Source organism: Euprymna scolopes, chromosome 24 (assembly GCF_053919585.1).
Source record: "Euprymna scolopes isolate OS-2025 chromosome 24, ASM5391958v1, whole genome shotgun sequence".
Lineage (NCBI taxonomy): Eukaryota > Metazoa > Mollusca > Cephalopoda > Sepiida > Sepiolidae > Euprymna > Euprymna scolopes.
The window spans coordinates 17,477,023-17,504,774 of NC_136505.1; the positions used below are offsets into that span (position 1 = coordinate 17,477,023).

At 34.1% G+C, this 27,752-nt stretch overlaps 1 protein-coding gene across 2 annotated transcripts in view; it reads left to right on the forward strand.

Moving 5' to 3' along the window:
- The window catches only part of LOC145246613 (Golgi-specific brefeldin A-resistance guanine nucleotide exchange factor 1-like), a 188,925-nt gene that overhangs the window by 84,961 nt on the left and 76,212 nt on the right, over positions 1 to 27,752 (forward strand). Inside the window, exons 9-14 of one of the 2 annotated variants that reach the window (XM_080108279.1) lie at positions 1,694 to 1,708; positions 16,029 to 16,226; positions 19,669 to 19,864; positions 21,086 to 21,306; positions 22,918 to 23,016; positions 23,248 to 23,442. In XM_080108279.1, coding sequence (XP_079964405.1) covers positions 1,694 to 1,708; positions 16,029 to 16,226; positions 19,669 to 19,864; positions 21,086 to 21,306; positions 22,918 to 23,016; positions 23,248 to 23,442 — 924 coding nt within the window. The remainder of the gene's footprint in view (positions 1 to 1,693; positions 1,709 to 16,028; positions 16,227 to 19,668; positions 19,865 to 21,085; positions 21,307 to 22,917; positions 23,017 to 23,247; positions 23,443 to 27,752) is intronic. The other variant, XM_080108280.1, reaches the window with a different exon arrangement.

Sequence of the window (27,752 nt, forward strand, 5' to 3'; positions counted from 1 at the left end):
ATTCCAAAGATTTATTTTTTGCATTTATAATTTAAATACAATTTCAAACTTATGGCTCCCCGTGGCTTGTGCATATATGGTGTAATCTAGAGGTACAATTTTCACAATCTCTATGCATTAAATTACGCACTATTTCGGTAATTACGCTTTGACTACTATCGTTCAAGTAATCTATTGTCTGGTTTATCAGTGTAGACACGGGACTTTACATATAGTCAAAGAAAATCTAATGAGGTTAAATCGCATGAACAAGGTGTCCAGTGGACAGATCTATTTTGTGAAATTATTCATTTATCAAATGTTTCTCTTGTATACATGTGGCTCCATCCTGTTGTGACATGAATTGCCAAACCAAGCTGAACTGAAAATAACTGATAGTTGGCAAATTTGCAATTAAAGAAAATAGCTGTCGATTTAAAGTTTGCTAACTCTGAAAAAGCATATGCTATATTAAAAATTTCAAGAAACTTTCCTATTCTCACTATACTTCCTGCTATATCATATGCCTTATGAATCAAGGGCTGTTTCCATGGCAACGAGCAATGTAGAAAGGCCATCTCTGAAGAAAAGTATTTTACTCGAAAATTTAAAACCAAAGTAAAAAATGAATAAAAAAAATATTTGTATTGTATTCATGGCTTACAATGACTTTTTAAATTTAATATTTTTTATTTATAACTCCACTATATTGATGTATAAAGGCAATAAGATTTTAATTTTTTATCAAAAAAATAAAAATTAACAAGATAAGAAAGGTGATTAAAAAAAAAAAAAAAAAAAAAAATATCTACTTTCCAGTACCATCATAATATGATCCTAAATATTACCTAGTAATGAAACCTCAATTGATGAACTTTGGAGTATGCGGAATTGTCCAATAGTTGCCCTTACTGAAGTTCATTTTTAATCCAAATCGTAGTACCTGTCAGAGTTGTATCTTTAAGTTGAACAGAATCCTCCATTTATGGGATATTTTATTACAGAATATTTTTTTGGAAGCCTCCGTTCAGTCGTGAAAGACAATGGATACCCCCTGTAAGTGCAGCTGCGTGTGTAATTGTGAGGCAAGGGTTGCGCAATCCCAAACCACACCTCTTCTGAATCTGCACTGCTTGAATCTATTGGCAAGGAGAAATCCAGGATGACTGGAAACAATGCTGAGATAAGCGGAGAGCATATACAGCATCTGTAATTCCCAAATGGTCACCTATTTTAGTATTCACCAAGCTCAGTGTTGTTTAACTTTAGTGATCTAATGGAAATCGGTGTGCTCACGTGATTATGCCTACAAAAAATCTATTAATCACTTGTGTACAAAACGTTGATCTACTGACCATATCCATAAAACTGAACCAACCAATCTCTTTTCATACAATGTACATTTTGTTTATAAATCCTATTGCTGTGATAAAAGTAGAGTGTAGATTGCCAAACATTTGAGAATTTCTTTTGTCAAATCTTGCGTTAACTTTAAAAGTACCGATTTCTTTTAATAATGAATTAACAAAATGATTGTTCATTCGATATTTTAAAAAATCTTTTTCATGTTTCAAATAATATTAAAGTTTTCTATATTTCATATGTGACATTATACACCAAAATGTTTTTTTTTTTTTATTGGGCAGAATATGTAATTTTCTTATTAATGTTAGTTTTTATATATATATATGTATGTATGTATGTATCTATGCAGGATTCGGAGGTTGAGGTAATTATAATCTTTTACTTCAGGTGTTTGGAATTTGTTTGGTTTCATATCGAAATAATTTGAGTTTGTCTTATTTTTATTTTCATTTTTTTACCTCTCTACTTTTCTTTCTATCTTCTTCCTTCCTCTATTGTCTACCCTCCTACTCGCTCTATTGTCTACCCTCCTCCTACTCGCTCTATTGTCTACCCTCCTCCTACTCGCTCTATTGTCTACCCTCCTCCTACTCGCTCTATTGTCTACCCTCCTCCTACTGTCTACTTTTGTGTTTTTTGGGGTGCCTTTTACAATTTTTGAATTCTTGAAACTAATTTGATTTTATAAAATACTTTCATAACAACAGTGTATATGACTGTTTCAGACTTATATAATATATATATTTATATAAAATAGACAACAATAAAGAGTAGTTTGAGTTGACAGGGTGGTAGATAAATTGTTGCAAAAATGGTCCTTTTTTGTTGGTTTACAGTGTAATCTTCAGAATCACAAACATGAAAAATGACACACACACCTTGAAAGTGATAAGGATGGATTTGAGAGAGAGGGATAAATATAGACCTGGCCAGAGATGGGTTAGATTGGAGATTAGTTTCTAAAAGCCAGCTAATACATGTTAGTATGTAAAACAAACATTAAACCAAATATGGTGATGATAATGATATCTAAGTATAAAGAGATAAAAAAAAAAAAAACCTTGATCCAAAAGAAGTCTTACAATAAAGATGAGACGTTGATGAATGTGTGACATGGTTGGTTCCATTTTTATCTCTCTATCTTGTCAGAATACTATTTCCATTATTCTCATCATAACTAAGTATCCATCTTTTTTGATGAACAGTGTCTTCTAGCTAATATCGTTAAAGGTGTGGTGTACCCCTCTGTTCACTCAGTGATTCTCAACCCCTGGGTCATGTCACATTAACATGCTTCAAAATGATTACTGTGAAAAAGTTAGAGATGCAAAACAGCTTTCATATCTTTATAACCGGAATTGTTTGTATTAATAAATACTAATTCATGCATTATTGGTATTTATTTGCTTTCCCACAAGAGCAAAATGTGACATAAGGTCATTTTTTAATGTAGGGGGGGGGGGCACCTTTTCAAAAAAGGGCATTCTTGAAGTAGGCAAAAATAAAAAAAATTTCTTTAGTATAGAAGGGTTTTCCCCTACATTAACTAAGGACAAATTAAGTGTAACATCAGAACAGGCACTACACTTGGATCTGATACCTTAACTCACACATTACTTATGTGATATTGATGATTAAATATCAAAACAAAAAAAAAATGAAGTCTTCTATTATATAGATCTCAAACGTTGGTTTGTTTGTGTGTTTGTGCGTCCACTAAAAACTTTTGTCAGCCGCATCGGACTGGGTCAAAACCAGTACCATCTGAAAGAGCTATTCCTCGGATGCATAATATCTAAAAATTAGAAAAAAGATTAATGTTTTGGTGGTCAACTAGACCATTTCTTGCGAGGAGGGGCCACTTTTTGCATCGAGATTTTTTGCAAATCACATACGCGTATCAAACTGGAAGAATGTTTAAAAACGTTATTTTGAAGGCTCATGACGTCATAATTTGCTGTGGACTCATTGGGCAAAAACGTTTGCCAGTTACATTTTTTCCTTTTTTCCCTCTTTCGCGTTTCAGATTTGAGGCTGCCTATCATGGCTAAATTTTTTCTTTTTAAAAAAATTTTTTTTTTTCAATTTTTTTTGCCGTCATACAGGCACTTGCTGATATTTTGATTGAAAAAAAGTTGTTTTGATTCATTTATTTTTTTATTTATTTTTTTTTTTTTAGGGCAGAGGGGGTCCAGCGCATAGACTGCTGAAATATCTGGTGGGAAAGTTGTCACCTACTTCTTTCGTTCTTTTCTGGGGTTTGCTCAATATCCTTAGTATAGCAGCTCTGTTCAAACCGAACTTGCCGGGTATCCATGCCAGTATATAATGAATTTTTTTTTTTTTTTAATTGTTAGATATTTTGAATTGTTGGTAATAATAAAAATTTGTAAGCATTGTTAATTATTCAATTAAATATTATTTTTTTGATAGGTGTGTCGTGAAATTTTTAAAATGTGTACTGCAATGTAAAATAAGTTTGGGAACCACTGGCTTGATCACACCATTATTTGCTACATTCCAGTGTGGCTCAGATGGCCTTGTGGTCAAGCTCTGCATGTCAAACTAAATAATCTCGGCAACATATTCAAAGTGATCTAAATTTCACACAGTCTTTCATTTCATCTAGCATTTATTGATCCCTCGACAAAGGAGGGATCGGATCTAGTAATTCACTCACATTTGTCCGCTTGTTTGCACTTTTCTCAATAACCACATCTTGGATTTTTTAAAAAAAATTTTGCACAAACATTAGCCATGGTAAAAGTAAGTTTTTGCCTGAACGGATTTTCTGGGATAACTCTGGTTTTCCACCCCCTCCCAGGGTGCCATTATAGAGGTAACAAATTCCCCCGAAATCGTTCATCTGTTTGTTTGTTCACACTTTTCTCAATAAAACGCCTTGGATTCTTTTGAAATTTTGCACAAACATTAGTCATAGTGAAAGTAAATTTTTTACTTGTGTAAGGGGACCCAACATTCTTGGCTTGTTTTAATCAATTTTTATTCTTATCGTTCAAATAACCCGAAATGTCTCTACATCACATCTGGACACAAGTACAGTCTGATGATACAAAACTAACAGATGTAGATCTATAGAATATATAAAGTATGGAGATGAGGGAATGGTGCCTCTAATGGTTTGCACATGTGCGGGAGGGGCTGCCAATGACATTGTCACAAAATTTGCTTATACATTAGAAGTAGCTGGGAAGCAACTTTTCTCTTCATTGTCTGTCTTGACTTTGTACTTCGCACCTCTGTTGATATACACAACACGCTAGGCTTCACCCTAAATAAATCCAGAAACAGACGTCATCAATCAGCACACATAACTGATGCAGATTACACAGACGATATTGCTTTGTTCGCGAACAACACTGCTGATGTGCAAAAACTGTTATGTAAGCTAGAAAAGTCTGCAAATGACATTGGTCTCCACATTAATGCAGATAAGACAAAGTTTATGATTTTCAATGTGAAAGGAGAAATCAGGGCTCTGGTTGGATCAACACTGAAAGAAGGAAGTCGCTGAGTTTATGTATCTGGGCAGCAACATAGTTTCCACAGAGATATCGAAAGTCGCATCTTAAAAGCATGGACTGCATTGGATGGACTACATTCAGTATGGACTTCAGGACTGGCTGACAAATTGAAAAGGCAGTTCTTCAGGGCAGTTGTAGAGTCGGTCCTTGTTTACGGTGCTACAATCTGGATACTCACCAAAAGATTGGAAAGAAAACTAGACAGCACATATACCCATATGCTAAGAACAATATTATATATATCTTGGCAAAATCATCCCACGAAGCAGCAACTTTATGGCAACCTACCTTCCATATCTAATACCATCAGAGAAAGATGCCTACGATTTGCCGGTTATTGTCTGAGGAGCAAGCATGAATTGGTGAGTGATGTATTGCTATGGACTTCACGACATGGATGCGCAAGCAGAGGACGACCTAGATCCACGTACATCCAACAAATAGCACACGACGCCAACTGTGAACCTGAAGATCTGAGGCAACTGATGGAAGACAGGAAACTCTGGAGAGGAAGAGTCACATTGGTCCGGGCAAGGAGCCCGTCATGATGATGAACCAAGTAGAAGGCTGATTAGATGGGCAGATGTATTTAAAAAATAATCTCTGTAAAATCAGCCTTAATTCAGACCAAAACTACGATTGTGCCTAGTGGTGAAAAAGCTGTCATTGCGGACTCCATTAATTCTACACTATAATGCAGGATTAATGTGAAAGAAGAAAAATATAAGGTATAAGACATTAATTCATAGTTGGGGTCTGACCATGTTTGAAAAACTCCATTTAGTCAGAACAGATTTTGAATGGATGATTTTTTGTTCTTCTATAGTTTAGTATTTTCCATTTCAGCTGTTTTCATATTTGACTTCATCGGACTACTGTTCTCATCTTGAGTGCCATTTTAACGTTTTGGTCAATCTAACCTCTGACCTTCATGTCTATCTTGTTAAACTCTGGAATGTTTCTGTCAAACTCGCAAATTTGAGATGGAATTTTGAATGGAACCCTTTATTTACTTCAGGGAGTTGCATGCTACCCCATGAAGTAAATAAAGGGTTCGTTCCCGAGTCTGACAAGATACACCTGAAGAAAGTCGGGGATTACAATGACTGAAACACGAAAATGACACTCAAGATGAGAACAGTAGTCTGATGAATCCAAATAATAAGAATAACCAATCCTCGTCTAAAAAATTCAGAAATGTTCAGCTGTTTTAATGATGCATTTGCTGGAATTTCCCTGTCTGATCCTCTGAATGTATTTATAGGAGTTTGGCTTTGCAATTTCTTTTAAATCTTGGACTTTTCTTTGTTAGATAGTAAAGATGAGATAAAATGCTCTGATTGGGCAAAGAAAAAAAAAAAAAGTTGAAATAGAAAACTAGTTACAGCAACAAGAGACATGAGGCAGACATAAGTTGTCTGTGAGGTGGGGGTGGGGGGGATACACTTTCCCTATGTGCAAACATGCGCAGTGCTGCATGTTTGATGGGGTGCACAGTTGTAATGCATACAGATGAAAAGATGCTGAACAAGGAAAATATCTGGTTCAGGGATTTGACCACACAATACTTTATTTTTTCACTTAGAAAAACTATATTCTCTTGAAACAGGTTTATGCTGAGAACCAAACCACTTGAAGTTATAGAAAAATTAATATTAACTCTCCATATCAGAAACTCCTGATTAGTGAATTTGCTAGTGTCTAGTGATGTTCGATGGTTGTGTGGTCGACCCTACATGACACTAGTATTATTGTGTGTGTGTGTGTGTGTGTGTGTATATATATATATATATATATATATATATATATATATATTTTAACATTCAAAATGGCGAATGGAAACATTAAAGGTATTTGCAGCTTCTCTTCCAATTTTCGGATTTTAATCATGTCAAATCGCATTTTATTTCCTTTTGACGGATTGATTGTTATTTCTTCTGATGAGTTAAGGACATAATAGATTCACTGACTGATATAATAATTAAGGGATTGATTTTGTGCTACGAAGCAGATACTATAAAGAAATGTAAATGTCAACTGAATTAAAGGAATAAATTATAAGATGGTCACCATCATGAATTTTGGAATATAGTTTTTTGTCATTTATTCACTATATTGCTCTTTAATTACATTGAACTTCTTAAATAAGGATTATTATATATTATAAGAACATATATTTCTACAGAAATATATATATATATATATATATATATATATACACACACACACACACACACATCAAGTTGAATTTAACGAGGTTGTTAAAAGGGCTCAATAGAAGAGCAAGATATATTTTTATTGATATAGACAAATTTACATGGTCATGACACTGGACATGCTAATGTTTCAGACAAACGGTTGGTTAAAACCACAAATCCTTGACTCAAAGTTTTAAGAACCGGATTTCTTTTGTAGAAGACAAACTTTTTAAGTCGCCTGACGAGGACTTGTGGTTTTAACCAACTATCTGTCCAAAACATTAGCGTGTTCAGTGCTGCAATCATGTAAATTTATCTACATAAAAAAAAAAATATATATATATATATGTGATAATGTTATCAAAGAGTAAATCTTTAACAAAGCAAAACTTATCAAGATAAAAAAAAATTAACACTATCAAGAGGAGCAAAAATAATATTAAATGAAAGATGAGGAATAAGTTATAACTTTATATCTTCAGAACAATGAGAAAAAGTTAAGGGAAAATTTCAGAAAAAAACCTCTTTAGACCATGGCATTTCGAAGCTAAATGCTTCTCAACAGAAGAGAAGAAAGGCCAGAATTATGCAAAATACAAATAACTTTTCCTTATTGTTCTGATGATATAATATATATATATATATATATACTTCCGAATCGATTTATCCAACAATCAGCTGTTATATTTCAATCAATTTCTGATTATGATTTTCCATGTCTAACTGACTTTAGCAAATAGGGTGAATACTGTTATAGCTCTTTGCTAATATTTTCTCCTCTGAAGAGACGGTAGGCATCGAAACCCTATAGGATAAAGAGATAAAATTTCGAAAGTACTCTTTGTCTTGGAATAATAAAAAATCCTTGATTTGAATAAAGGTGTTTTTAATTTCATTGAATCACTATAATTTGCTATATATATATATATATTATTCTTCCTCTTTCATTTAATATTATATATATAATATAAACCTGAACGTCTGTGTGTGTGTCTGGTCACGAATAGGCTCCTATATGGTTGACTATTATAGAAACTGATCACATATAATGATAGAAGATGTATCGAGACACAGGAATGGGTATATTTGATCTGGCATAATGATGATTTATTCAAATTGTGGGGTCTTCATATGCGCCTGGTCCACAAAGTATGGAAATAAAAAAATTAAAAAATTTAAAAGAAAAAAACGTTTACAAGTGTTTTTAATATAGATGTACATAATGATACTTTGATAGGTATATTTTAACTTAAATAGGGTTGGTATAATACAATTGTGGGGTCTGCGTTCGCGCCTGGCCTCCATAGAATGGAAATAGGCACAAACTTTAATAAAGACTTTTCATATCTATCTGCGTAAGTATACTTTGATAATTATAATATGTTTCAGTTTGAAGAAATATGGTATAATAAAATTATGGGGTGTTCGTTCGCGCCTGACCTCCATAGTTTAACAAGGTTTTTTAATATAGATCCACAGAATATTGTGATAAGTGTTTCAGTGTGAACAGGTATAGTATAATAAATTATGTGGTTTATCTATTTTATTTTTACTTTCATCATATTTTGCTTTGGTTTTGATACCCCCAAATTCGAAGCTATCTCTTTACAACCGTTCCTTTTCATAACCTATCATACTTTCCTAAATCAGAGCCCATTTTCTGTAGGCTGTTTTTGAACCCAGTCAATGACGGGTAGTTTTGCTAGTGTGTATATATATATATATATATATATATATGTGTGTGTGTGTAAGCTTCCTCTAGTCTTGACAGACTATAGATACTCACTGTAAGGATACCTGCGCATAGAATTAGTTGATATTGTTAAATACCAGTGGTAAATGGAGGTTCAAGATGACTGGAAACAACGCAGAGATAAGCAGAGAACATATACAGTGCCTAGAATTCCCAAATGGTTACCCGTCTGATACTAGCCAGATATACTCCAAGAGCTTATGTTAGTTGGAGTTCTGTAAATTTTAGAGATTGATAGACCTTATATTAATTGACCATTTGCATTTAGTTGAAAGATATATTTATTGCTATTTTGAAGTCTTTCTTTCGTTAAAATAATAAGTATCGACATAATTTCTCAAAAAAAAAAAAAAAAAAAAAAAAAAAAAAAAAAAAAAAAAGCATGACTTGATTTTAAACTGCATTTGTGGTTTTTGCTTGGAGGGAGAATCCTTTTGTAACAGCAGTGAGAGAAATCACATTGACACTACGATTGGTGTCAGAAACAAGCACCAAATTTGGGCAAAGAGAATGAGCATATGATCACAATCTGTGCATTAATTAAACACAAACACAGGTTCACACTTGAGCATCTTAGAAACCATGAAGCTTGAGCAGAGATTGTTAGTCTGTGCACAATAAATATATTAAAATGTTTTTAGTCATAAATTCATTAAATGTGACCTTGAGAAGATGATCAGTAGGGCTGTGACAACAGCATATTATTTTCATTGTTTTGACTCTTGAGTATATATCCATTAATATCTTATATATTTTTATATAGACTGATGTGGTTCTCGGTTGATTGACTGTGTCTTACTGTGTCGGATATATACTTGAGTCAAAGGAATGAAAAGAGTATGCGGTTGTCATAGGCCTACTGATCAGATTGAAGATGACAGCTGATATCAGAATCACAATGTGAGGAATATAGATAAAAATCAATAGATGATCACGGAAGAAACATGGAGAGCAGAAAGTAAAGCTTGTATTTTTCACAACAACTAACTCTCGTGTTTCCCTATTTCATCCCTGTTTTTACATTCCATGAGTGATGTCTCTAACAAACAAGAAATAATTGCTATTTTCTCGGTTGGTTGTGTTTTTGAGTGAGTACCATAAAGTTTTCAATCCTCTCATACTATTGATCATCATTCAACTCTAAATTTATGCATCGTATAAACCATTATCCTTGTGGCAACTCCTCAGTAATATAAGCAGCACAATTTTGTTCTTAAAAGTTTTTCTTTGCCAAAAAACCTGTCTAGTTTTTTTTGTGTCTGTTAAAAACAATTTCATTTTTGTTTGTTTTAAATGTCAGCTCTGCCAACTGACTGACCTTTTTTTTTATGTCCGTCCGTTTAAATCACCTCACGGCTTTTTCTTTTTTTTTCTTTTCTTTTTTTTTTTTTGTCATTTATGTCAAATCCTGTTGTGGTGGGTTTGGTTTTCACCTTCATCAGCATGAGGTTGGGTTATTTTATGATACGCTTTTTCACAGCATTTTAATATTGTCACACTTTGTGAGCAGATTTTTATTTTTTTTATTTTATTGTCCCATTCTTGTTATATTTAATTTGTTTTCTTTTACACAAGTCTCCACTCAATTTTTTTTTTTTTTTTTTAATGGAAATTGCTCGAGACAAGATGATTATTTTAAAGACAGGAGATGTTTACTAAAACTGTAGGTAGAAGAAAAATAGTGAGCAGGAAGAGAGTTCCACAACCTTACAGTTTGTGGAAAAAAAGCTACTCGAATAAGCTCTATTACAAGGAGGTATCAAAACAGCGAATTCAAGACCACTAGACCAACAAGTCAAACAAACTGAAACAAAAAGAAGCAGAAAATAGATCAGACAATTCTGAAGAGCACATTCCATAATAATATTTATGAAAAAAGACTGAGAAGCGTCTAGTATTATCAAGATTAAGCAAGATGGCTAACTTGAAAGCAGTTATCTCCCCCTGATTTCAAGCATCTAAGAGGGTTAATTTACAGTGAAATTGCAACTTTTGAAAAATTTCTGTTTTTACTTATTTTTCTACTGAGCCATTTTTCCTAATTTTTGGAATTTATACTAATTCTGGGATGACATGCAAGTACATAAGGTTTTTCTCAGAAATGCATTTTTTCAAAGATGTACTATAGTAAAGTTGTACACAATTCCCCCTTCCCCTCGAAACACTGACTCTTTTATATATATATATATATATATATATATATATATATATAAGGGATTACTAATGATTTTAAAATTAATGTTTTATTTAATACTTGCATGGCATAATGGATTTCTTATTTTAATATTTTCAGTTTTCTGCTTTAATCTCTATTATACAAAAGTTACTTTGTGTGTGAGTTCCTTCCTCATATGTTCCAAAACGACTGAGCCTATCTTTTGCAAATTTCATACAAACCTAATTTATATGTCTGGCAGTGTTCTTAAGTATGGATTGTACAGAAATTCATCCGATAAGTATCGAAAAAATCCGATCTGAAAAATAGCTTTTCTCTCTTATAGATAAAATAGAATAATTTTAACAGGGAAATATTTTACATTACATCGGCAATAATAAACCACTAAAAAATGCATCGAAGCACAAAAACTAGGAACTCGTGACTTCTGGAAAATCTACAACAGTATAGTAAATAATGGGCAATCAACAATTCCCCCACTAACCAAAAATCACGAGGTTGTTTGCTCAGCAACCGAGAAGGCTAACATGCTTGCCAGTCGGTTTGCCTCAAACTCCACACTGGACCCTTCCAACCACTCCCTACCTGAATTTCTTATGCGGACAGACGCCATGCTAGACGATCTGAAAATCACCCCTGCTCAGGTGCATGCTATCATAAAAAACCTTGACACTTCAAAAGCATGTGGACCCGATCTCATCCCAGCTGTGCTATTAAAAAAGTGCTCAGCCGAAGTAATTCCAGTTCTCTCCAAACTTTACAACAAATGCCTTAATGAATCTTGCTTTCTGGGCTGTTGGAAAACTGCTTCTGTGGTACCAGTATTCAAGAATTCTGGCGGAAAACTGACCCATTAAATTATCGCCTCATTAGCCTCCTCCCACTTTTTGCCAAAATATTTGAGACCTTAATTAACCATGCTCTAGTCCATCACTTTACAGATGCTAAACTTCTGACTGACCAGCAATATGGATTTAGACAAGCCCGTTCCACAGCAGACATCCTAACTGTAATCTCTAAACGTATATACCATTCACTGGACAAAGCGAAGGAGGGCAGAGCGGTAGCTCTAGATATATCTAAGTCTTTTGACAGGGTATGGTATGAGGGTCTCCTCAGGAAAATTAAATAATACGGTATCACTGGTAGAATACTTAACATAATTAAATCCTTCTTAGATAAGAGAAAAATCCAGGTTGTCCTTGACGGTCGTACATCTAAACAATATTATATAAATGCGGGAGTGCCCCGGGGATCTATCCTTGGACCTCTACTGTTCCTGATATTCATAAATGACCTCCCCGACAAAATTGCCTCTGAGATGGGTATATATGCTGATTGATAACCCCACACTCTATAACAGGCACGACAGGAAAACAAATGAACACCTATCTAAAGAAATGGCAGAAACACTAGAGGATGACCTCCAATCTGTAGTGGATGGGGACAAAAATGGATGGTCACGTTCAATGCCGCCAAGACTAAACTAGTTTCATTCAATAATTACAAGAAACCTTCTCTACCACCTATAGCAATGGCCAACGACTCTTTATCTGAGAGTACATCTTTCAAACTCCTTGGCCTAACGTTCACAGGAAACATGAGTTTGAGCAATTACATTGAAGGCATTGCCAGGGCCGCTGCAAGGAAGGTGGGCTTTCTCTACCGTGCTAGAAAACTACTAACACCCGAAAGTATCCTGTACCTCTATAAGGCCACCATTCACCCATGTATGGAATATTGTAGTCATATTTGGGCTGGTGCATCTGCTACTAGTCTCTCGCTCCTTGACAAGGTTCAAAAGAGTCGCAAATCTGATAGGCCCTGAACTGGCATCTAAGCTTCAGCCTCTGTCCCATCGTCGAAATGTTGCATCCCTCTACCTGTTCTACAAGTATTTTAATGGTGAATGTTCTGACGAACTGCAAGTACTTGTGCCTCGACAACGAGAACACCCTCGACAAACCCGACAGGCTGCTAAATCACACCCCCACACTGTAGAGATCCCTAGATGTAAAAGATCTTTCTACTCCAGTAGTTTCTTCCCCAGAACTGCTAGACTCTGGAATTCCATTCCAGATCCCTGCTTCCCCAACTGTACTGACGTGCAGAAGTTCAAGTGCAACGTGAACCGACATCTTGCTGCTCAACTCCCTACATAGTACCCCAGTAGTTGTTGCCCCTGATAATAGCCCCCTACACCAAAGTGGCAATGTGCCTTGTTTGGGGTGAAAATGTAATAATAATAAAAAAAAAAAAAAAAATACTCAAAATATCACCATTTTGTTCGGAAATTAATATATTTTCTAATGAATTAATAAATAATGCATGTACGTTATATATTTTTTTAGTTTTAAGCAAATAAACTGATTAAAAAACTGGATATCATAAAACAGCATTTTCAGTAATGTTTTGTAAAGACCCCCCCCCCATCCTTGATTTCTAAATGCTCATGCCACGTTTGTATTAAGAATTTTGTCATGAAATTTGGAACCTGACCAGGAGATGTCACGTGGCATGAGCATTTGGAGTGTCCAAAATATTTTTGACAACTCATTTTTTTATTGTGTTAAAAAAAAAAAAGATTTCAACATGATGTGTATTGAAAATTTTGCAAAATTTTCTGCAGACACTCACTGTTAAATAAGACAATCTTTTTACTATTTTTATCGATTAAAAGTATAATTGTATGCTTTCTCTTGGGGTAGCTAGCAATTTAAAATCATGATATCCAGAAAAAAAAATCATTTTGAGTTTAAGTGTATTATTAGTAATAGCAATAGCATGGCTGTAAACAAACGTTTTTTTTTTTTTTTTTTTTTTTTTTTCCAAGATTGAATTTTTTAAAAATTGAAAATCTGATTAACCAAAAAATTTCTTGCATGTTTAGTTAAAACTATTTTGTTATCAACCATATAAATATTTTTAAAAAATTGACCAAAAAATATTGTTTAGCTTTGAACAACCAAAAATGTGAAATACGACTTTTTTGGTTTGTGTGTACGAGCAGTACCTTCCCACCCATATTTTTTTTTTAATTTTCATCTTTTTTACAATGTTTTTAGTAGATTATTATTGAATGGAAACTAATTTTCCCAATTATAAAAAAAAAATCGCAAAATCAATATTTAAATATTAGTAGATCTGAAATGTAACTAAAAATAAAGATCAAATTCATTCAAAATTTGTAAACAATTTGTCGGAATTTTTTTTTTTTTTTTTTTAATATTTAAATAGGTGAGCAGAAAATACTTGATACTTTTCCAAATGTCACGTTTTCTGTTAGTGACATCAATTTTTTTTTTTTAAGTAACATTAATTTTTGTCTGTCATAAGTCTTATATAGTTTCACAGTGGGTGTCAAACGCCCTCTTATCAAAAAAAACAAAAGCACTCCCTTAATCCTACCTCTAACTCTAGATATGAGTGTCAAATTTCGTCCTAAAACTTTCTTTAGCCCCAACAATAATGCTAAGTCTGAGTAGCAAGCTTCCCACCAAACAAAATTCTTCTGTAAGTGACATATAAGCATAAAAAAAAATATCTTAAAAGTTCACATGATTTATCTCCCATGAAAATATAAGTTGGTCAACTGTCCGAAAATACTAGAATAATCTCGAAATGATGAATTATTTACATTAAATAAAATTAATGTGAACCCCCTCCCCACAACTCTAAATTCTGCAATTGTTTTTGTTTTGTTTCTATAAAGTCTTCAGGATGTCCCTTAGCCCTATCCGTAACCTAAAGTCAGAGTGGCAGCCCCCCCCCCATCCTCTCATAATTGCACAAAGACCCTCTTAACACCATGCATAATTGCCTTTAAGGAAAAAAAATAATACCCAGGATTTATCGCCCATAGAAAAAAAAAAATGGATTAACTGCCCTAAAACGCTGGAATGGCTCAAAGTGGGAAATCATTTTATATTCTAAAATAATTTTTGTTTATCTTTCATTAAAGTTTTTTTTAAAGTGTTCTCATGTGATTGTCTATAAAGGTAGAATCACATATTTTGGAAAAGTGGTCAGGTGGGAGAGGGTAACAGAAGGTGTTAATCTACAATAATACCAAAGAAATATTGCAATATATTCGTTTTTGAACAGTCCTAAATTCAGTTTCTTATAAATAAAATGGATTACAATTCTACTTTGAGTTCTTTAACCTCTTTTCTGTTAATGGATATGTGGCATTTTTAATGAATTGCAGTATATTTATGTGCATTTACTGCAGATTATTTGGAAACCATTAATTTCTGGAGATTTTCAGTAGCATGTTCTGATTTTTTTGTACAAAAATACACTTATATGGTAAATTTTATTACTTAATCATATGTTTTAACAAAGGTATAGCATTTTTACTGAAAAATTAGTATAAAAAATGACAAAATGCATATGGTCTTAAAGAGGAAAAAATATTCTAATGTGTGAGGCACAAAAATAACCATAACTTAATTTTAATCAGATTGTAAAAATTTTAAAAGATTCTTTCTTAGCTCAAGCGCTCTCTCTCTCTCTCTCTCTCTCGCTATTATTGAAATATGTTAAGCCATTTCAATTTTTTTCATGTGCATTCCTAATTCAATTTATGATAAGAGGTACCATTTAAATTTGCCGCGAATCATTTCTTTGTATATTTTAGAAGTAAACATTAATCAACAGTGACTTTTCCAGGGCATTCATCGTAAAGCCCAAATATCAGCTGATGTGATATTGTAAACAAATACAGATGCAATTTGATGAATGACATTATTATTTAAAAAAAATTTTTTGCGAATTAGTCCACAGGGCAAATTATTCCCCATAACATATAATAGAGGATTGATTCTATAATAGTACACACAATGTGCATAAATTATGTTTAAACATATTGTAGAACCGGGCAATGCCGGGCTACCAGCATTACAATAAAAGAATGTTTTTATAAGCATTCCCTGCTTTCACAAATGTTATTTTTATTAGAGAACTTACCTATAATTTTTGTAAAATTTTTTTTTTTTTCTGCTTGTCTTCAGGAAGCTTCAGACAAAGAAAACTCTGATATCCGGTTAAGTGGAGATGGTGTACGTGGCGAGATATGTTTAGATGCTGAAGACAGACGTGTCGACAAAGAATACGAGAAAGATGATCAAAAAGAACTTGATGCTGATGTGTCTGATTCCATTTCATCAAGTCAAGAAAGACTTAATGTTAATCGTCCGAACAGTTTACAGGTGAGCGTACCGACAATCACTTAAGGAAGTGATACTCCCCCCCCCCCCCCCCCGTTCAATGTTGGGAAGAGAAAAAAAAGCTGAAAAACTGCAACAAAAATGAGGAAGCAAGTTAATTAGTAGAACATAATGTTATAGGGAGCAAGCTTAGTAAATCGACAATGGAAAGGCAGTTAACCAAGGTACACACAGGAAATTGGTATAGCAGTGTTTCCCAAAGTGGGCTCCATGAGTGAGGACGAGGGGCTCCGGAAGCTCTTTCTTAGAGGACCAAATGCTTTATATGGAAAAATTGAATGATATTTAATTATTGATTTTTTTTTTTTTATTTTTTTTTTTTTACTGGAAAGAGATGATACCTAACTATGGGTGTAAAGAGTTTCATGAAACAGAAAATCTTCTATAAATATAAAAGTGAAAATGTATGTATGTATGTATGTATGCATGTGCGCTTTTCCTTGATGTCCACAAAAGGCTTCTTTCAGAGAAGCGCTCGCTCGCTTCACAACTTCTTAAAACTTTTTATATCATCTATAAATTGTAATATCTCGCAGTTAACCACGGAGCTTGCCTGTCTATTTAATTTTATTGACTTTCAAACGTTAATTATTCCACATTTCCCGCATCGGCACGCGTTGCATTCGGTTTTTGGTATAAACAAAAAGCGAAACTCGACTCTAATCACAGGCCCAGAGCCAGTGGTCTCTAGAAAGCTAAGTAACGTTTGGTCAATGTCGACTTCGTCATATCAGACGATAGCTTTCATTTCGAGATGAGGGAGCGGGTTTTTAAAAACAAACAAACCGATTTATTGACCTCATTAAAAACTGTCCCGCACAAAATGCTAACTGCTGAATAGCTATCGCCGTCATGTCAATCAAAAACGCACACCTGTTTTTTTTCACACTTTACTATTTTCCAACTGCGCGTCGTCAAGGCTTTTTTTTTCACGGGCACCTGTTTTTTTTTTTCACACACCTACAAACACTCGGGCAATGCTGGGTACCCCTCGCTAGTATAAAAATAAATTAACAAAAATATGCAACTATTTTTGATTAATCAAAAACAAAAATGTCAAAGAACTCAAACATCATTAGTTAGTATTAAAATTTGAAATTAATGTTTTTCATATTTATTTGAGAAGTTCTCTGAAAAAACCTTTGCCCTGCTCAGGGGCTCCATGGTATCCTGAAGTTAGGGAAACCCTGTGGTATAGGATTGTTAATCAAGATGTGGCCATGATTTGGACAAAGGACTGGACAACAGCAGTTAATGAGTCCAGTCAGTCAATGTAAAATATTGCATATGCTAGAATCTGAATATTTAATGTTTTAGGCATATTCAAAGTTCATTCTCTAGTCGGTATTACATAATCCTGGGGGTCATCTTTGTGTTAACCCCAGTGTAATTTACATATGAAATTGATCTATATACTATTAAAAGGTTGTGTTTTTGGAGTTTATTTGTTCATACATAAATAGAAACATGCGATTGGTTTACAGAAAAAGGAATAGGCAGAGTACACATTACTAAGGCAATGATTTTTACGATGTTAATATCGGTTTGGATTTCACGCATATCTAAAAAAGATTTTTTTAACTGAATATGTATTAAAAAAATTAGCAACACAGTAATATTAAAAAAACAAAAAAAATTTAGACATATTCAACATTAGTTTAAAGCAAATTATTTTTGCTTAAAACTTTGAAATACAAATTCATTGAAAATATTAAGGAATCTATATATATATATATATATATATTTTTTTTTTTCTATAAAATTTCATAAACATTTTCCTTTGTACTAATTATAAAAAAAAGCCATAAAAGTTAAAGATTGAAATTGATATACCCATGTATACACTGGAGCAGGTATAAACTAGTTTAACATTAATTGGTCAAGCAATTATACTTAAAATTGTATCTAAAAACCTACATCCTCTGGTAAAAGCTGACCCGGTCAACATGAGAATGAATAAGTTTTTTTCTATATTTTAGATATTATTCATCCAGAGCAATGCTGATCAAGAATGTACCAACTTTACGGGTCTTGGTTTTGTAGTTTTTGACTTTTAGTTGGACAGACACACAACTGCTCTTTATAAAGGCAAATATCTGTGTGTCCACTAAAAACTTTTGTCATCCACATCGTTGCAGCATGGATCTGCTATCATTAAAATGAGCAATCTCTCTGACACATAATATAAAAAAATTGGAAAAAAATTGTTATTTTTTTTTTTTTTTTTTTTATATGGTGGTCACCACTTACCAAGGCCCGGAAGCCACTCAGGGATAAGGGTTATTGCAAGTACAGTACGTTAGTGTGGAGATTTGATGAAGTGTTTACTTAAGGGGGCGATTCATTAAGAATTTGTTAACGTTGGACTTGAAGGCATCCAAGTTGTAGTCAGGTGGGAAGCAGGCAGACGGAACAGAGTTCCACAGGCGTGCAGTTTTAAGAAAGAAGCTTTGTTCATGGAATCCACGTTTTGATTTAGGCACAGATAAAGAGTGGGAGAAATTTTTCACAGTAGATTCAGCTAGACGGGTGTTTTTCGTGAAAGATTGGCGAGGGGGGACCAGAGATTGGAGTTCAGACGAGCACCTGCCATGGAAATAACGATGAAACAAGGATAGGCTCGCAACGTCTCTTCTGTGGGAGAGAAGTTACAGGGTAGAGAAAAGGGCATCCCCCACTAAGCCACAAAGTCTATTTTGTACTCTGTCAAGGCAGGATAGGCTGTTTTTAGCAGCTCCTGCCCAGATATGGCAGCAGTATTCCATCCTTGGACGTACTTGGCTTTTATATAGATAGAAATGTGTAGAAATGCTGTTTTGTTTGAGGGTCAGGTAAAAACCTTGCTTTCGGCACTGTTTGTAAACCATGCATGTGGGAACGATTGTTTCGTTTTAAAAAGCTAAATTAGCAGCATCATAACATCTGTGTCATTGCCGGTGGATAATGTGCTCTCTTACAATCTTATCTTTTGCGAGTTCATTTTTTTTTTTTTTTTTTTTTTTTTGCTAATACGATAAGTAAGTCTTTTTTTCTATTCTAACATGATAAGTATAAAAACGTTCATTTTTAACTTTTTTAAACTATCCAACAAGTGCTATGGTATGTGCATAGTGAGAAAAGGACCTCATTAAATCCCAGGCAACATCGTGTCTTTTATAAATCTGCACATTAATGCAAACAATAATCCAAAGTAAAACCAATATAAATAATTCTTAAAAAGATTTGAGACAAATTTTATTATGAAATTTTATTTTCTGTTTGAATGACCCCGTCTCATCTGTTATTTCATATTTAAAAAAAAATTGTGTAAAATCCTATATAAAAAATATCCAATGATATTGACAAGTTAAACTTATTCTTCTTGCAAAACCAGCAACAAAAAGATAGAAATAGCTAACATTATTTATAAATTTTTCCATTTCAGAAAACCTCAAGTGAAAATGAATTAAATTCCGAGCTGAGTTGCCCTTCAGAAGCGGGTGATGATGCGGACTCTGTGCAATCTGTCAATGAACCTGTGTCCCCGTCGGGGCCGCCTTTAACCCCAAATAGCCCTGATAGCAGTGATTTTGTCAATCCACGTGGAATCCGATTTATGCCTCAACAGCACACGAAAGAAGGTACAAATTCATTTTTTGATTTAACTTATTTCTTCTGTTTATATGTTTATTCATAATTACTAATGATGTTTTTTAGATAAAAGTTACATTGTCTGCCTGAGGAATGGTCTCTACCAAACTCCTCTGTCAATTTTTGGTCTGTAGACTTGAAACTTGATATATAGGAATTTGGACCATGTGGAACAAATTCAATTTTGTCTTTTAACGAGTAAAAATAATCGTTATGGGGTTAAATTTGAAAAAAATTGGAACTTACCAGATGTAAGTCGACTTGAAGTGCTCTTCTACGCGTATGCATATATACATTTATATGTTAAAGTAAGTTAAATTTTAATGTTTTCTTATCCATCTGATGATAGCTCAAATGTTAAGGACTAAGGTTGGAGAGCTATATGCTTTGGTTTCGATTCTAGTTGATGGCACTCAAATCATTTTTTTTTTCTTTAACTTTTAAAAGCATTGCTATATATTGGGTACAATATGATAATCAATAGAGAATTGGCTCTGTAATAATAGATATGAAATCTGCATGAATTAAAATATCATATTTAAGCGTATTTTATGACCGAATAATGCCGGGTGGCTTGCTAGAATATATATATATGTGTGTGTTGGGATGATTAATCAGAATTGGGAATCTAAAAAAACTCCGAAAAATTGAATCTGAATTAAGAAAAATACTTGACTCATCCCATCAATAATATATTAGTTAATAAATCTAAATAAAATATTATAAGATATTTTATTTAATTGGAATTTGTCTGCAATAAATAAATTAATGAGACATATTTTTATCAATTTTCAATATTTATTTCAACAGTGCTCAATACATGAGTAGAGCTAGGTAGTAAGTTATGAAATATATATAGCAATTAAGCTACACAGAATCTTTCCATAGGGAATTGTCAGGCTAGAATACATGCAATTTGTGTTATCTTATGTTTTTTTATACTCGTGCGCACACACACACACTGTGCTTTGTTAAGCTGGTTAACCAATCAGATTCATTCTTATTCCTGCGCGCAGGCTTTTGTATCCCTCAGCCAATCATTAGGCTTCATTTAGACAAAGTTTGGCTCTTTTTATTTCTGGAATAAATTAGAGATCATCATTGATTTCAACATCTCTTGAATAATGCTTGTTTTAAAATTACAAAAGTTATTTTTACAGTTGTTGGAGTTGTATTTTTTTCAACTAAGTTTTTTACTGATTCTCTTGCAGGTGCGAATCCGTTGATCCCCTATGGTCTCCCATGTGTCCGTGAATTGTTCCGGTTTTTGGTCTCCCTCATCAATCCTTTAGATCGTCACAATACGGATGTTATGATACACATGGGATTAAGCCTTCTGACTGTAGCATTAGAATCGGGAGCCGATACCATACGGACATTCAAGTCTTTACTTTACCTCGTTAAAGATGAAATGTGTCGCAACCTTTTCACCGTAAGTTTCTTATATCACCTTTATTTTTATTGCTTTTAACAATAAAAAGCTTTTGTCTTGTCAGAGTTTAATTTCATGGAACTACTGTCATTACTAACCAGCAAAGCATTACTGCTGTCAACCAAGAGAAGAATTTATCCAGCATGTGTATTCAGTGTAATGTATGGAAGTGAAACCTCGCCATTGACGGTTGAGGACATGTGTTGCTTGGAGAAAAATGATATGATAATAATATGATGGATGTGTAATGTGAACCTTGAAGACATAGATCCGATGACCTTTGAAAATTAAATCCAGACAGTATAGGGAAATGTGTACTCAACAGGAGACTTTGATGGTATGGTCGCATTGAAAGAATGGATAAGAGTTATTACATTATTAGATGTAGAACAGTTAAAGAAGCAGGGTCAGTTTGCAGAAAATAGTCATGGAAAACATGAGAAGAAATGCTACAAATGAATCTGAGAGAAAGACGGGTAAATAAAGAGCTGGCCAGAGTTTAGTTTGGAAGTTAATGTTTATTCTATATGACTTAATGCAAAAGTGTTTGTTTTTGTGTTTGCAGCAATGAAATATTCTTTAAAAGTTTTGTTTCAAATATTTTAAACAAACAATTTGCAAAACATTATGAATTTAAACTTTTTAGTTTCATGACTTTCGATATTGGATTTGAAGATTGGCCATACTGTAGTTCACAGGAAGCAATCCTGTAGTAATGTGTTTCACAGATGAGAAGTTCTTGGAAAGAAACTCTGGCCATGAAAATTGCAGTTGTGGTAATAAAAAGGAATTCTTGCTTTGAATATCTTACTAGGAGGAACCAGAGATAGGAGCTCAGTCGATCACTTTCCATGGAAATAATGATAAAGTAAAACCAGCAATGTCTCTTTTACATGAAAGGATTTTCTAGAGAAGAGATGTTGATTATGTGTACTTGCGATCTACATGTATATAACGATGATATTCCAGTTTTTGGGGGTTGGTGCAGATTTGATAGTCTTGCTTTTGATTAGCTAATCTCCTCCGTCGCTGCAATGTTGCACTGTAACATAGTGCATATAAGCACGTAGGAAAATAGCAGCAGCAGCAAAGGATGGCTGGCTTGTGAGGAGATTAGCTGCAGTAGTTGCTGCAAAAAAGGTGCATATGCAAATTAGGAAGTCTGCGCGAGAAGAAAAAGAAAAGAAAGGAAAAAATACACCACATGGTCGGGGAGAAACAAAATCGGCATTGAAGGAAATGGACGTGTGAAGTGAGGGCTGGCTGTGGCTGGTATGCAGTCGGAGAAAGAAGAAAAGTGTACACCAGCCGAGATGGACAATGGCAAGAGATTTTTAATTGGTGTCACGACTAGAGAGAAATGGTAATAAAAACTTTTGTTAAAAAAGAAAAAATGTTTATTATTTTCCTTTGTCCGTAACTGCAATGTTACAACATCCTTGGGTTTTACAATATTTTAATGGAATGTGTTTTGATGAACTCACAGCATTTCTGCCCCCTCAATTACATGCTCCTGACCGACCTCCACAAGCAACAAAATTCCACTCTTTGTTTGGGATGAAAAAGGGGAAAAAAAAACCTGACATTGAACTAATTTGTCTTTTCTTGCAGTTGTTGCAGTCCGAACGATTGTCACTCTTCACGGCTACCATTAGAGCGTGTTTCCTGCTCCTTGAATCCATGCGTAGTCACCTGAAATTTCAGCTTGAGGTAAGTAACTTTATAGTGTAGTGATTCACTTGGATTATTCACTATACTGTAGAAGGTTACTTCACCCGAGATTCCAGTTTACGTATATTAAAATGAAAAGGCATCAAATTTTAATAAGCCAGGAGTCTTTTTCTACTAATTAATAAGATGTGATTGTCATTTTGACTCGTTATCATAATGTAGTTTTTCATATTCTTTTCATGTGAATTAAATTTATTTCTCTATTATTAGATGTATTTGACCAAACTGAGTGATATCATTGTGTCAGAAGCTCCAAGGATATCATATGAGATGAGAGAGATTGCTCTGGAAGCAGTGGTCCATTTGTGGCGTATTCCTGGATTGGTTACTGAGCTTTTTCTCAATTATGATTGTGATCTCTTCTGTTCAAATCTGTTCGAAGATCTGACAAAACTTTTGTCAAAGGTAAGATTTTTTTTTTATAAAATTGATTCTATGCATATTATGTGTTCCACACTATGGTTGCTTTTTCTCATCTTGATTGTTGAAATCAAACTTGCAGACAAATGTTTTTCTATTGTAACCCCTTACCTGCCACGGACGATTGTCCACAGTCATGGTGGATTACAGTTAAGTGCGATCCCCAACTGCAGGAGCTCAAATGTAAGATTGTCTAATCTGACTCTTTAAAATGTATTCAGGCATTTACTGGACATTGGAACCATGCATATATTGTAAGATTTAGCATTTGAGGTGCACGAAAAACATTCAAAGTCTATGTGGCAAAACAATTCTCACATCAAGTTTTCGAGGGGATTGAAACAGTATTTTCACTTTCCAGCATCTCTCTAAGGTTGGTCGTCTGGTCACTGGATTCTTCTTTTACAAAAGGTCACTATTTGTCTGAAAACATATGTCGCTGAAGAGGTTTGGTTTGTTGATGTGAAAAATTGAATCACTTTCAAAACATGAAAAAGGCAAAAAAAACAAATGATTAACAAGTCATTGATAATTGTTTTCTTATAAAAATAGTTATATGGTTAAATATTCCTCTCTATATATATATATATATATATATATATATAGAGAGAGAGAGAGAGAGAAAAAAAAGGAACAAACACCAATGTATTTTCAAATATTTGTACTGGTGTTTTCTTACTTTTCTTCATCCAGAGGAAGTCTCACAATAAAGATGAAACGTTGATGAACACACAACTTGGTTTGTTCCGTTTTTATCTCTCTATTTTGTCAGAATTCTATTTTCATTATTCTCATCATCATATATATATATTCTCCATACAAAGCTAAATGGTAGTTATATTTCTTTCTGATTTAAGGAGTATGTGTCGGGTGGTAAGAGTCTGTTTTCAATTTAATGATTTTTATTTTTCTACTAAGTTTTTTGTCTGGACGAAATTGAGTCAAGTTTCTCGTTACAAGTCTGAGCGCTTGTGTCCTAAGATGATGTGGATTCCTCCAGCAGTAACAAGGGGACTTTTTGATCATTTAAAAACCTTTGTTTTTATTTAGTCATTATTTGCTCTCCCCCTCTCACTGCGATCACTATATCTACTGTAATGATTTTTCTCTATTTTCTCTCTTTATTTTTCCTTCTAATAATCATTAGGGCTATAACAACAGAATATTCATTGTTTTGACTCTCAAGTATATATTCGACACAGACACAGTTAATCAACTGAGAACCACATCACTCTATGTGAAAGCAGATAAAATATCAACGGATACACACTCGAGAGTCAAAACAATGAAAAGAATATGCTGTTGTCATAGTCCTATTAATCATATGCTATCTTTTCCCTCTTTCTTCTTTTCTTTACTTAAATAATTTTCCCGGAAATGTTAGTTCACTGCAAAGTGACTTTTATATAATAGATTTTTTTCTCTCTCTCTCATATATATATATATATATATATGTATATATATATATATATATATATATAATCTCTCTCTGAATTCCTTATTATAAACTGACCTTTTGTCTAACTTTTCTAATGTGGTAAGCAGATACATGTGCAGATTTACACTAGTCACTTTAAAATTTTTAAAAAAACTTTTTTCAAGCAAAAAAACAAGGCCTGCTACCTTTCTAAAACTATACACTAGGTAGGCTTTACTTGGGTGGTTTGAGGTTCACTTCAATTAGCCATTACGACAATTATCCTTATCAACGTAGATCTTTGTATTTCTACCATATTCTGGTCTTCTTCAAATGTATTGTTCATTTATTTATTTTTTTTTATCTAAATAACAGCAGAGTTATCCAGTGTTGTTCGGACCCATAAAAAACAAAAACAAAGTGCTTAAAAAGTGTGTAATATCTTTATATTTAAACTTCTCTCAGTAGGTTTTTCTTTCTTTCCTGTGTGTATATGAGCGATTGCTGCTGTACCAAGTAGTGTCGATACTGCAGATGTGTTGATTTGTTAACGTGCTCAATAATTAAACTTCTGCCTTTTGACTTTATGGAAAATCTTGCATAAAGACTTTGGTTTGCACACTTACAAGATTCAACTTTTTTTTTTTTTTTTTTTTTACAAAGGCATCACCACATTATCAAGGCCCAGAGGCCACTCAAGGATAAGGGTTAAAGAGTGTACAGTAGAAATTGGTCAATATAGTAATCATTAGTAATGAAAATTTGGTAAATTTAATAACTTATATGGAACGGCTCATCAAGAACTTATTTACTTTAGACTTGAACACAACCATATTGTAGTCAGCCGGAAAGCAGGAAAACGGAAGACAATTCCACAGGCGTGCAGTTCTAATAAAAAAGCTTTGTTCATGGAATCTACGTTTAGGTTTAGGCACAGATAAAGAGTGGGGGAAATTATTGATAGTGTTTACAGCTAGACGAGTGTTTCTTGTGAAAGTTTGGCGAGGGGGGACCATAGATTGAAGCTCAGTTGAACACTTTCCATGAAAATAACGATACATCAGAGACAAACTCGCAACATCTCTTCTGTGAGATAGAGGTTGCAAGGAGGAGAAAAGGACATCTCCTACGAGGCTACGAAGTCTATTTTGAACTCTATCAAGGCAGGACAAGTCCTTTCTAGCAGCTCCTGCCCAGATGTGGCAACAGTATTCCATCCTTGGACGTACCTGGCTCTTATATAGATAGAGAATAGCATCAGCAGTGAGATATCTACTGGATCGATAGAAAGATCCCACCATTTTTCCAGCGGCCTTGGCAACAGATTTGATATATGTGTTCCATTTAAGATCAGGAGTAATGGTCAAGCCCAGAAGCTTGTCAAAACTTGAGGCCTCCTGAAGACAAGAGCCATTCATTTCAATTGATGACAAATGTGGATTAGAATGTTGATGATGTAAAGAGAGAAGCTTGGTTTTAGATGGATTAAAAGTAACCAGCCACTCCTTTCCCCATTGTACTACGTGCTCAAGATCAGAAGAGAGAGAATTGGAGAGAACTTGGTCGTTTACTGTCTTAGATGTGGTACCATAAATGGTAGTGTCGTCAGCATAAATGTCTACAAATGATGTAAGGATATGATTTGGAAGATCATTAATGTAGATCAGGAAAAGAGTTGGGCCCAGGATGGATCCCTGAGGGACACCGGCATTAATACTGTGAGCTTCTGATTTTTGCCCCTCAACTACTACTCTTATGAACCTATCAGAAAGAAATGATTTAATAATTGAGAAGACTTTTCCAGCTATACCATAGCTAGTGATCTTATGAAGTAAACCTTTATGCCATACCCTATCAAAGGCTTTAGATATGTCAAGAGCAATTGCCCTAGAAAGATTGCCACCGTCGAGAGATTTGCTAATCCTATGCGATATAACTGTAAGGACATCTGCTGTAGATCTAGCAGAACGGAAACCATATTGAGTGTCACTAAGAAGGTTATTTTTGTTGAGATGTTTGATTACTTCTGTATTTAACACAGATTCTAGCAACTTACTCATGACGCACAGGAGACTTATTGGCCTGTACTGAGAGGGGGATGAGCGATCACCTGAATTCTTAAATACAGGGCATACTGATGAGATTTTCCAGGGAGATGGGAAACTATTCTCCTTAAGACCACGTTTAAACAGTTTTGTAAGTATGGGCGCTAGTTCAGGTTGAAGTTTTTTGAGTACTATAATTGGAATACCATCAGGGCCAGTTGCTTTACTCGAATCAAGGTTTTTGATTAGCTTGGCAACATCACGTACAGATATACTTATATCACATAGCGTGTTTTCTGATACAGGAGGAAATATTGGGGGTTGGCGGTCTTGGTCGCAAAGGGTAGAATTAGCTGCAAAGTTCTTGACAAAGAGTTTGGCTTTGTCTGATGCTGACGAGATTACCTCAGGTCCATTGATAATAGTTGGGATGGAGCACACGCTTCTGTTCAGGATTCTGTTTGCTATTTGCCAAAACTGGTGGGAACCAAGCCGCTGCTCAGCTACTTTGGACTTAACAGATTGAGCATACAACTCTCTTGCGTTCCTTATTACTTTCTTACAATGGTTACTGGCAGTCCTGAAAACGGCTTTAGTTTCCATACATCTATTACGTTTGAAGCAGTGGAAAAAGTGATTTCTGTGCGCAATGGCAGCAGCACATTCTGGAGAGAACCATGGCTGGCTGTTAGGTTTTTGCTGAAACTTTTTAGAGGGTATGAAATGGTCAATACCTACAATTAACCATTCAGTTAGGTCTAATACTATAGAGGACACATCCTTTTTAAACATGGAATGCAGAGGTAGATCAGATATAAATGTACGGAAGCTAT